The sequence below is a fragment of the Haliotis cracherodii genome, unplaced genomic scaffold (genome assembly GCF_022045235.1).
Source record: "Haliotis cracherodii isolate W230 unplaced genomic scaffold, xgHalCrac1.p SCAF_3, whole genome shotgun sequence".
Lineage (NCBI taxonomy): Eukaryota > Metazoa > Mollusca > Gastropoda > Lepetellida > Haliotidae > Haliotis > Haliotis cracherodii.
In genome coordinates, this window is record NW_027266286.1 from 48,172,807 (window position 1) to 48,186,251 (window position 13,445).

Sequence of the window (13,445 nt, forward strand, 5' to 3'; positions counted from 1 at the left end):
ATTGGAAGGAAAACAGATGTTATGTTGGCAGATATACATACGACCATCAATCAAATGGTGGTCGAGTACAATAAACAAATGAATTCAACATGAACATCACCATGAATTTGGAGACGCATTAATTTCACGTTTTACAGTATTCTGCATGAACATTCAAAGCCTGGGAACTCCAACCATGTAGTGATAACATGGTATCGCTTCCTGCCGGAGGGTTGTTGATGTGTGTGCTGTCCTGCATAGACACTATGCGGACATTTAAACTCCTATCATTTCCCGTATATGTCACCGTACAACATGTCTCTGGTAAGGACGCGGGTTGTCCTGTCGTCTAAAGTACCGTGCCAGAGACCTTTGGTCGTGGTTTCGAATTCCGGTACGCCCAGAGTTTTCAAGGTTGGTCATCACCATACCCGTGCTCGTGTTTTTTTTCAAAGTGGTAAACATTTGACACTTCGTGCTTTTCTCACATCGTAATAGAACTGAACAGCCTGCGGGAAGCGGAAAGTCGGTAGTTCGATTACCTGGCCGCGTCATACCCAAATACGTACGTCACAAGATGGAACTTGTTGAAACTCTGCCTGCCTAGGGTATCACTGTTAAACTGCGACAAGGTCTCTGATCTAGGGAGCTAGAACTAAAATAGCGATACAAGCAGCCAAACACACACGCGCGCATGTGAATCGCTATATAACTGCATCTTGAACGCGACCTTATAACCCCTTTTTACCTCCTTAAAGAACTGAAATACTGTTCAAAGCGTGAAACCAAACTCACTCACTCACTCACGATCACGCACTCACTCACTCACATTAATGTAGTGGATGTTATATTTGATGTTGTAATAACCCTGCTTGACATTCCTGTACATTTGTCTCTTCCAGCGGTTTTTAATGACATGCATTGATACAGCGGTAAAACATGTCAATATCATCATGCAGCGGGTAATCAAATATCCAAAAGTAATTATGATTATTAACATGATTTGTTATTATTATATTATTTGAACTTCCTATTCATCGATCCCAATCCTTTCAGAAAGGTATGTCATGATAACGAAGACAAGAAGGGACCATTGTTTATTATTTAAAATAATTTACAAGAAGAGATTTAAAAGATTTTTTTGTCAATACCGAAGACATATTAATGTTGATACCGCCTCAACCATAGGCGTAGCTTTCTAATTAATAGCCATGATCACTTACAGATTATTGTTACTGTTAACTGTACATTATATGCTTAAATAAACACATTGATCTGTACATATATACAGGAGTACATACATATACACTTAAACTGAAACTATGTTCCTTGTTTCAGGATAGTACGTGATAAACATGACACATATGATACGTGTTAACACCAAACAAGGCACAGCGTGTCATCACTAGCATACTAGGGTTTAAAGAATCAGTGTTATACAGAAGCTTCCATGAAAGCTATTTAAAGTAACTATGTACAATATTATATAAATATCGACTGCTGGACATGCTCTTGCACTGCATCAGTTTCGGCTTCAGTTGCGAAGGTCACAGGTTGATTAACATCCCTCGCTAAATTTACTCTCGTTGTGAACGTCAACATGAGCAAATCGTCTTTACAGTGTAATAGTTTGGTCACAGAAACTGACCTGCTCTCTGCCTTAAAGTGCAAACAGGTCGGTTTCTTGTTGGATGCGTTTGGTTGGTAGACACGAAATAATTCATTGGCGCTTAGTATCGGATAAATACTACTAGCGGACTACGAGCAATTTGTTTGAGAAGTACAATTGCTCTCGCCAAGAGAAACATTAACATGGTAGTATGTTGTAACGTGTATCTCTTTTAAAAACAAACTTTTCGATGTAGAAAATCTTATTTTTTACCATCGTCTGTTGCTGTTAAACGTGCTGAGGTTGCCACGCAAACCGACCGTGGAACCAGTTTACACAAAACGTCACTACTAACGTCACTATATAGCAAAACGCACAGTCAAGTTAAAACTATGTGGATAAAGTCTGCCGGTAGGCTTTACGAGGATCCTTGCAGCTTACTGACACATTCCAACTACTGACACATCCAAACTACTGACACCTTCAGTCTTCGGACGTATTCACCCCATGTACACCTGCAGCTTCAGACACCTCCTGACTATTGACACCTCCAGTCCGTCGGGGATTTCTCCTTCCGAACACTCTCGGCTCGAGCTACTCTCCGCATCTCGGCAATGGGGTCATAGTTGTCGTATGTCTGGGTAGGACAATTCACCTCTGTCATGGTTCGTTGCCGTTTAGGAGGAGCTTGTCGATTAGCAGTTCTGTCACTGGGTACCCTTGCCTTTGGGGTTTGGTGCATCGCCATGTTGTCATACATCTCAGTAGGTTTAGCTGAAGGTACGACACTCCCTTGGTCGGGTTTGCCTGTGGTTGGACTCGGACCGGTCGACATATTCACTTTCGCAGATCTTTTCTGGTTTGGTGATCCTGTTTTGACATTTGAACCTGGCTGAGTTTGCTTGTTCAACCTATTGATGGGCGATGCTACTGCGGACTCCATCTTCTCATAATTCTCAGTGGGTCTAGTTCCTGGGCTGTCAGTCGGACCTTGGACTGGCTTTACGGGGTTGTGCATCTTCGCATAACCTTTAGGATTCTTGGTATATTGCTCTCTCGGTACTCGTGGCACTTCAACCTCTTCGTATTCATCTGCAGGAACCCAATCATCCTTAGTCACAGGCTTTAACACCTTCTTAGCTCCCGATTTGAGTGCAACCTTTGGCACCTGCCTCGGACTTGCATTTTGGGCACCAGATTGATTCTTTCGGGTCTTTTGGGGCTGATCGTGGAGCTGACTTAAATTTTCGTAGGAATCTTGTTGAAATGATTCCACAGATGATGTTGGTTTTTGTGTCTTAACTTTGTCTTTTGTGTCTTGTGAATAATCTTCGTATTCGTTGTCGGGCTGCTGGCGTTGTGTCACAGAGAACTTTACTTTTGGAGATCTGTTAAACTGTAACCAAGTCTTCGTTTTCTTTTCGGGGAGCAATGGTCTCGGCGGACGTAGAGTGTTCGGCTGCTGCGTCTCGTACTCACCCGTGACTTCAGCAGGTTCATATTCATTGGATGGAGTTATGCCAACATAACTATTACTGGTGGTGCCACGTCTGCAAGGTCTATCTTTCTTGTCGCTGGTGATGGAGACTCGAGATTGGAGTCGTGACGTATTGAGGATGCGTCGTTTCACACTGTGAAATTAACACAGATATTAATGTTGGCATCAAACCTGGCGTAATGTGATTGCAAGACAAGGACATCACCAACAAACCCATTTGCCAAAACACCTCAACACAACTCATATCCCAGCACCCCCGCCCCCCCCCCCCCCAAAAAAAAAAAACCAAACAAACAAACAACAACACAAAAACACATTTGAAATTCCACGCGGTAGAAGTATTTTTGGAAATAATCAGATTTTATATGGTTTAGGTATACATGTATTTTCTACACATACATTTGTAAACCTTTCACGAAATTAATTATAATATAGATAGTAAAACACTATTAATAGTTATACTTGGCGTATTTCCCTAACATTGTGGGTGTCATATATGTCTTGAAGGATGCAACAAATGTGTCTTGAATTGAAACATGAAGGCTAAGTGACATATAGAGAAATGAGGTTAGAAACACGTTTACAACAAATTCTGTAAATACATGTGTAATTCATTCCTAAAGCGGGATTGAGAAAGACGTCATCGTATTATGAGTACCCCAAATTGCATTTCACATGACAACGTAATCTACAAGTAATAACGAAATGAAAGTGGATATTCAATACAATCCATTAAATCACTAGTTAAGTGCAACTTTTATAATCGGCATTAGGTGAGACCCGCAGGTAGTCCACAGAAAGTGAGCCCCGGTACCATAAAGTTACCTCAACAGATCGCATCCCGGAGCGGATATTGGTTCATGCTATCAACCACTGGTTTGTCTGATACATAGTCTAGCTCTTACAACATGTCCTGTTATAGTATTAATAATGTTGAACCTACATTAATTCATTCAACATGCATAGTAACTTCTTTGAGAGGCATTAAGAAGTTGGAGTACTAAGTAAGGATATGACATATGGATGAACAACTTCTTTATTACAAATAGCAGCGACGTTTAGGTGTAGGTTCAAGCAAGTGTTATGATCTGTTCATCAATTGTTTTGATAACGGTGTTAGAACCTACACCGAAACGTTGCTCCTAATTGTAATAAAGAAGTTGTTCATCCATATATCTTATCCTCACTTAACTTGACTTGTGTTTTCTACTTTCATACATTTTAAGAAAAAAAGGTTCGCGATGACACAGAAACACAAACTCACAGATAATAGATGCCTCCAAATATGGCAACGTCTAGGAGGATGAAGACGGTGAACGCAGAACCCAGGATGACCCCAAGAGACGCTGAAACAAGAAAACATGGTGTAACATCAAGTCTTCTCGATGGAAAACAAAGCACTTATCAAAATATGCAAGAAGGTTACTAAGGCCTGCTTCATGTTTGGCCTCTCAAACTACATGAAGCTTAAGCTGACGTCCAAATTATAGAAAATATATATCAAAAGATGTGAGACCCAGCTCACTCACTCTATTACCGACCCGTGAAGATCCGGGGTAGAATAGGTCTTCAGCAACCCATGCTTGCCGTAAAAGGCGACTGTGATTGTCATAAGAGGCGACTAACGGGATCGGGTGGTCAGGCTCGCTGACTTGGTTAATGCGTGTCGTCGTATCCCAATTGCGTGGCTCGATGCTCATGATGTCAATCACTGAATTGTCTGGTCCCGATTCGATTATTTACAGACCGCCGTCATATAGCTGAGATATTGCTGAGTTCGGCGTTAAACAACAAACAGACAAACAAAACACTCTATTACCAGGCTTATCTTTGGGCGCGGGGTCCTCTTCTTTTAGAGATGCTTTACAGTTAATCGTCACAGATTCTTTCTTATTCACTGAAACAAATGTGATTTAAAACATAAGAACACCAAAGGGGTTAATCAGTTTGAAATTAGGATCCATTCAGTGTTTAGGTGAACACCCAACAATTACCAAATTCATTTTATTTTTCCAACTGTCAAATATCGTTAAAAATTACAGTTACATCAGTTCAAACATTTCCGTGTTGTCAGTGCGTTGTAATGTCAATTCTAGCTCGTAGATACGAATACATGTCAACAGTTAGTCGAGGTTCACACGATCAGGACTACCCGAGTTACGGTGCGTAAACACGCTTGGGATGTTTCAGAATGACCTACCTTGGAAATCGAAACAGATCCGATGATTTTCATTCCTTTCTGAACTGTTCCTTTTACGTTCCAGCGCGAGGGTGACCTTCTTCTTGTTGAACGAGGGAAAGTCAAGTATTTTTGTGTGTTCGTCATATCTAAGAAACTGAGTGCCGTTATGTATGGTGTAATTAAACGGGTTGGCATTGTCGAACTTGTTCCGCATTAGATTGAAGATGTTTGTCGTATTTCCCTCAATGCTGCACTTGCAGGACAGGAGCTGGACGACATCGTCTGGACTCACATACAAGCCTCCTGACTTGCCCGTGAAGTGGGATGAATGGTTTTGGCAGATCCTGAATACTGCAAGAACATAAAACATCAATTTGACATCATTTATCCATTGATGCGTTTCGACATTGTTTGTGTCCTTAGATGATTAAACTTCCTTTGAAATATCTAATATCCCGTGGGGTCACGTTTGGTGAAACATCGGTCAGTTGCAATATATAAGGTTATTAAAGATGATTACGTCTACATTAGTGAGTGCGTGAGTGAGTTGAGTAACCCCGTTTTTACAGTATTCCAGTGATATCGCGGCGTGTCAGCTTAATGTGAGAGGAAAGCCCGACGTGATGCAGGTCTTAGGCGTTTACCAGTTCGGTGAAACCCACGATCATGGATTTGGTGCTGACAAACCTAGAAACATAATTGGGAGTATCCGGGATTCAGACCCACAAGGTTTCTGGCGTGATCAAGGGACGCAACTCTGCACAGCGAATCATGACTGGGCCACCCGTGCCCCTACTTCTATGTGAGTAAGTGGAATGTGTAATGGTGCATTTGGAACAACCCACAAAAGTGGGGATAAGAAATTGAAACACCACTGCTAGTGGAACAATAGCCGCTCCCCGAAGATATGCCCTAAAATATAAACTCGTGTTTATTCATTAGTGGGGCAACCTCAATGACCGAAGATATCTATCTACATGAAGTTCGCCACCCGTTCTACTGCCATTTCTGCAATAACAACCACATGGTATACTCTTCCAACAAGACAACGCCATACCCCATACTGCCAGGTGGGGCGGTCAGGTAGCCTAGTGGTTAAAGCGTTCGCTCGTCACGCCGAATCCCCGTGTTCGATTCCAACATGGGTACAATGTGTGAAGCCCATTTCTGGTGTCCCCCCCGCCGTGATATTGCTGGAATATTGCTAAAAGCGGCGTAAAACCAAACTCACTCACTCACTAAATTGAAAGGTGGGTACGGAGGTACACGCAGTTTGTTACTATACCATTTGTTTCAGTGTCGGGGCAATCTCCTGAAGCTGAAACAGAAAAAATAAAATAAGAATCGCACGAAATTGACTATATCTGGATAGAGTAAACAAACGTGAATTTGCCGCATACAGTAAACCCACGTCATATAATCGGGTTTCCGAGAACCATTGAAAATATTGAATTCCAGCTAACTTTCATTAGCGTGCATAAGCAGTCATAAACGTCATAAGCATATTAAGCTCATTCTTAAGTATCATAAGCGTTAATATGCTTTATGGACATTCATTAGTGTTCATAAGAGTCATAAGCGTTCGGGGCGGTGGGGAAGTCTTGTGGTAAAAGTAGCATTGTCACGTCGATTCCCCACATTTTTACAATCTATGGAGCCCATTTCTGGTGTCCTCCGCCATGATATTGCTGTAATATTGCTAAAAGCGGCGTAAGTCATGCTCACTCACTCACTCACTCACTCACTCACTCACTCATTAGCGTTCATTAGAGTAAAAGCGATCGTAAATGTCAAAAGCGTCATAAGTGTTCATACGCGTCACAAGCGTTCAGGAGTGAGTGAGTATGAATGTACTCCGCTTTTAGCAATATTCCAGCAATATCACGGCGGGGGACACCAGAAATGGGCCTCATACATTGTACCCATGTAGGGAATCGAACCCGGGCCTTCGCTGTGACAAGCGAACGCTTTATCCACTAGGCTACCCCACCCACTCAAAGCTTTGATGAGTGCTATACGAGATCATAAATGGCATACGCGCTTAAAATCGCCATAAGCGTTCAAAGTGTCATACCCGTTCGTAAGCGTCATAAGCGTTCGTAAGAGTCATAATCGTACGTGTTCATAAGCGTTCATACGTGTGTAATAAGCGTCATAGGCGTTCATAAGTGGCATGAGCATTTATTGGCGATCATCCCGTCATTACCGCCTAGGCGTTGAGTCGTTGATAAGCGTTCATAAACGTATTATAAGCATTATAAGCGTTCATAAGTGGCAAAAGCGTGGACAAGCGTTCACTACCGCTTCCGCGGTGAAGTGCAAAGCATTAGGTCGGTGGTACATGTACGATCCCTGCAGGCCGCGTCATACCAAAAGACGTTAAAGGATGGTACTTGTTGTTACCCTACCTGACACCCCGTGGTGATTCCGGGTTAGAATAGATGCCCAGCAAGTAATGCTGGTCGTATATAAAAGGCGAGTAATTCACAAAATGATCTGGTGATCAGACAAGGTTATAGACTCGATTATTTACGAACCGCGGTCATATAGCTGGAATATTGGTGAGTGTTGCGAAAGTCAACAGGCAAAATCTTGCCTGGCGCTCGGGAATAAAACAAGCACTGGTCAGCTCTGAGTGGGGTATTCATGTTAAACTGCGGCATGATATCTCAGTGGTCTAGCACTATAAACCGGCATCAGTCCGGGCTGGTACAACAAGCCACGTACACATGTACATGCTCTTAACAAGTGCAATACTCTTGAACGCGACATTCCATCGCATTCAACCTCACCACCTCATAAGCGTTGACTGTCATATGTCACACTGTCACAGCTAGACATTGATACGTTGTGTGTTACCCGTAGTTCTAGGTAAGTGGAGTACATATTATATTTTACCATGCATACACCTGACATATTATGTTTGACATGCGACAAGGAATGCTATTTAACCAAATACAGGAAGAGAATAATATAAAATTGTGTTCAACATTGCCGAACACTTTTCCTTTGCCGACACTATATTTATTATGATCAAATAGTTTTCATATTTTAAATAAGGATTGAAAAAGGTGATAGGAAAATAGTGATCTATTTCTATTGCCTTTCCTTTTAGCCATTAGATTTGTGATCTTTCAATTGCAGTGTGTAAACACATGTCCATTTCTGTTGGAGAAATACAGTTGCACGATTCTTTTAAATGTTAATTTAAAATACTATACTCGCCATGGCCAGAGACAGGTCACATTGAAGTGATTTCATAGCAGCATACGTTCATATGATTCAGTGAAAGACGTTCATGCGGTTTGACCTTCACTCTAAGACCGTTCATACCGACATACGCTCACACCAACTCTTCATGAAATACCGTTATACAAGCACTGCCATAGCAACATACGTAATCGTTGAGAAACAATGTCCATTAATTCAGATGTTCAGAGACTTCCTTTGTTCAATTTGGATCAGCCTATCTACCTCTTGCACCGCTTACTTATACAGGCGTACAGCTCAAATACACTCACCGTATTTCGTATGGAGAAGGAGCAGACAGACAAGTCCTAGTCGCGTCATATTGAAGACTGGCAGGGCAGGTTCCGTTTTGCCACGAATGATGGGGCTGTCAATACATGTAACATCTACGCTGTTGTTTCCGCAGCGAAAGTGTAATCACTTCCGCTTGGTCGTTTACAATCCATTGTCATGTTTCTGTTGAAGAACCCATTTCTGTTGACTGGGAAGATGATGATAATTAGCTTTACTAGTGTCTACACTGTTGAAAGTCTTTGATTGTTATATATTCAGACGGTACCTACTACGGAATAATTGTACAATGTTATGTATTTTTAAAAGGATAACACTATCGTAGTAGTCATGCTATTATGAATAGTACCTGAAGTACACGATTTGTTATAGCGTATTGTTTTATCTGTATTGAGGTTTTTCAGGTTGTTATAATGATAAAATTAAAATTGTGTGATTCCCATTATTGATTGATGTGGATGTTATTTTCGAAAACTGCAGAACGGAAGTGCAGTGGGAACTATTTTCTCAAAAGGACTTCCCCGTGAGCTTGAGTCACTACACCAACTTGCAATATTTGAAACAATGTCTGCAAATAGTGTCGGAAACACCCATTTATCGGATTGTCAAATACTTAATGTGGTGTGTCATCAATGTGTGGCGAACCTAAAGTATACTATAGTATATTGGTGGAAAGGTCCACCAAAAGTAAACTCACGCGACACAATGAATCTTTTGGCAATCAATATTGTGATTGTTTTTTTTCGAAGTTGAAAACAAATTCAACTCGAGGTTGTATTTAGCCGAAACAAACAGATCATTCAACTCTACTCTCCAAACGTATAAACTACACTTGCACTAAGGTAGTAGGTAAAACGATGTTTTCATATGACGTTCAGTAGCTGCAGACTAGCGTATCATAATGAAATGTGTGATTTAAAGTTCATGGAAAGATTTGTTTGTTGGTTAACGCCGCACTCAGTAATATCCTAGCTATATGACGTCGGTCCGTAAATAATCGGGTCTGAACCAGACAATCCAGTGATTGATGTCATGAGCATCCACCCACGCAATTGGGATCGATGACATGCACCCAACCAAGTCAGCGAGCCTGACCACCCGATCCCATTAGTTGCCTCTTACGACAAGCATAGTCCCTTTTAAGACCCGTGAAGATTCCGGGGTAGAATAGGTCTTCAGCAACCCATGCTTGCCGTAAAGGTGACTATGCTTGTCACCCACCCACCCACCCACCCACTCACCCACTCACTCACTCACTCCATACTGCCAGGCTGACGCAAGACTTCCTCAACAGAACGAACATTCCTGTTTTTCCATGGCCTTTACCTGACATGACCCTATCGATCATCTATGGGGTTATCTTGACGTATCAGAACCAGCAGGCAACCGTCAGATCATGAAGGATATATTCTTTATGAATGGCAACGGGTTCCCGCTTACGCCATCGTTCAATTGATGCGTCGACATGTGACGTGCACTGGTGCGCGAGGTGGACATATTCGTTATTATTCCAGTGCTTACTGACTTTGCAGAGATTTTACAAATACTGTTGTTAGGGGCGTTGGGGTAGCCTAGTGGTTAAACCGTTCGCTCGTCACGTCGAAGACCCAGGTTCGATTCGCCATATGGGTACAATGTGTGAAGCCTATTTCTGGTGTCCCCACCGTGATTTTGCTGGAATATTGCTAAAAGCGTAAAACCACACAACTCACTCACTCACTCTGTTGTTGGATTGTTGTCTTTACAGGAACATTGTGGATCCATGTGGATCCATGTGGATCCACTGCCATTCGAACGTTTTCTACTTTTTTTTGGCGTGTAATCTTTTTCACAACATGCCAAAACACCACTCCCTTTAAAACATATCTTTAACATGTTTTTGTTTTTCGTCAGTAGGTTTGGAGTATTGGTACAGTTTCATTTAAACGTCAGTTTATGTGGTTTAGGGAAATATTAGGCGAAAGTGTACTTTCCGGCTGAAACAAGGAACTAAACAGTCAGGATGTCGTCACGTCCCCTATTTCACAAATTACAGCCATGTAAGCAGGCGTTACAGGAATATGTACTTTCTCAGAATTGAACTGACATTATGATATATGATAAAAATATATGCACACACTAGATGTAGGGACAATTATGCAGGCAACCAGTTCAGTATTATTACATGATGTTATTAGCACAAGAAGACAAATACAGCCGGCCATACTGAGTGAAACTAAACTGCTTCAACGCTTTGGAGTGATCATGAAATCGACAACTATACATAACAGTGATCCTTCAAACATTAAAATATGTATCTATGGTAAAGTAATTGCCCGCTTCCATATAAAAAAACCCATTCTCAGCAAGTACTGCATAAGTCCCATATCTATGCTTAACGCTACATACAAAAATATACTTTAATTGGTTTTGGTTTTGTTTTGTTTTGTTTGTTGTCCAGCTATTTGACGGCAGTCTGTAATTAATCGAGTCGGGACCAGACAATCCAGTGATCGATATCATGAGCATCGATCCACCCAATTGGGATCGATGACATGCATCAACCAAGTCAGCGAGCCTGACCACCCGATCACGTTAGTCGTCTCTTACGACAAGCATAGGCGCCTTTTACGGCAAGCGTGGGGTGCTGAAGACCTATATTCTACCCCGGATCTTCACGGGTCAAACTTTAATTGCGTGTCGCCCAGCACAGTTATGATGAACGTCTAGTAAGCTGTTTTCATTGAACAGGGCAACATATCTAATTAAGAAATGTGACCCACCAGGAGAAAATGGACCTGATGGATGCAAGGATATGACGCCATGACTTCATAAAGACGTTTGACGTCAACTACTTCAGCGAAGAACGCCCGTGTTTTGGACTGTCCAAATATATCTTATTCTTCCTTCGTTAGTAATGTAATGAAAACATTATTACAGAATATTTCAGAATACATGTCTATTTTCAATTCATCAGACATACTGTCTGAAAACTGCAATTATTACATCAACAGTTACACGTCGGAAAAAGAGTAAACATGTTTGATGTCATGTATCTCTGTAATTGAATTGATGCTTGTGAATTGTATTTTTGCGCTTCGAAGAGTTTTAAAATATAATGAAAGGTCAAAATGTTATTTTTTACTCATAAGGTCCCTTATCTCAGGGTTGAACACAACTATTGAAACAGGATAATACTTACTGGCAAAAATACGTCCCTTTCCGTCAGAAATATGTCGGAGACCAGCACGTGTTTACACCGAGAATGAGTACTCTACGTAACTGACCTTTGTCCCTTATCCGATGTTTGACAGAATATATATTTCTATTGTATTAGGTGATCAGGAATATCCACCAGGACAACGGACCTGTAGTGTATACGTGTTGGCTTATGATATTTCAGTAGATGAAACGTGAGGGAGTGGGGTTCGATGCCGTTTAGATCAGTATGCCAGTAGAATAGGTCTTCCAGCAACCCATGCTTGCCGTAAATGGCGACTGTACTTGTCGTAAGAGGCGACTAACAGGACCGGGTGGTCAGACTCGCTGACTTGCTTTATGCATGTAATTGTATCTCAATTGCGTGTATCGATGCTCATGATATCGATCAATGGATTATCTGGTCCCGACTGGATTATTTACAGACCGTCATATAGCTGGAATATTGCGGCGTTAAACAAAAAAAAAACATACTTGATAATTGATTCGAACTGAAAGCTTATCTGATCTGAGAGGACACGAAGATACCTATACATAACACAATATCCGTTAAGAACTTTATAATCATGTAAATCTCATAATCCAATTCAGTTAGAGTCCTGTCCAAATCCTTAAAAACGTACTGACTCAAGGAAAGTTGGACTTCACTGATGGGAAGGGGGAGGGAAGGGGCGGGGGCGGGGGAGGGGGGGATGTCTGTGTTTGTTAATAGTCATAATCATAATCGGAACTCGTCTAGGGTTTGAACTCAAAGATCAGACCACTCATACAATAGTGACTGACCTCAACAATAGAAGTTCATTAGAAGGGACATGACTATAATAGGTAATACACTGAGACATGACATCCCCACACGAAAGCTGTATCTTTAACAACATGAAATTAATTCAATGAATTTATCCATAAAGCAGGAAGAGGGTTGGGGTCGTATTGATTCATCACACGGAAACAGACGAAGGACACAATATAGTTCCTTATTACCAAGCGTTAGTTCCGGAGAAATGTGCGTTTCAAACATCAACGAGCATAGTATGTAGGGTATAGGTAATTAAGCTTTCATACCCAGCTATTTCCTTGTATATATACTCTGCAAAGTAGTAAGCGCAAAATTGGGTTCAGATGTATATGTTATGTATCCTATAAATAATCAACATTATGGAATGCACTGCCCATTGATGTCAGGGGATCTGAAGATGTCAACACCTTTAGATCAAAAGTCAAGACCATCCTCTTCAAAAGAGCATACGACAATTGTTCACAATGGCACACATGGAACAGTAGATTTTAAAGGTGAAGGTCATCTGTTCTCAATACCTTGTATTGCCACCATTAGAGTCCAAAACTGACTGGCATCAATCAGATTTGTTTGTTTGTTTGTTTGTTGTTTAACGCAGCACTCAGCAAAATTTCAGCTATATGACTGCGGTCTGTATGTAATC

At 41.4% G+C, this 13,445-nt stretch overlaps 1 protein-coding gene across 1 annotated transcript; it reads right to left on the reverse strand.

The window, feature by feature from the left end:
- Positions 1–1,073: 1,073 nt before the first annotated feature.
- LOC139474271 (uncharacterized) lies at positions 1,074–8,906 on the reverse strand. The gene is made up of 6 exons (XM_071257210.1): positions 8,790–8,906; positions 6,554–6,586; positions 5,287–5,619; positions 4,906–4,983; positions 4,351–4,432; positions 1,074–3,219 (listed from the first exon to the last, which is right to left on the reverse strand). Exons 1-6 carry the CDS (start codon positions 8,836–8,838, stop codon positions 2,127–2,129), a joined length of 1,668 nt encoding a protein of 555 aa, XP_071113311.1. The 5' UTR covers positions 8,839–8,906; the 3' UTR covers positions 1,074–2,126.
- Between the last annotated feature and the right edge of the window lie 4,539 nt (positions 8,907–13,445).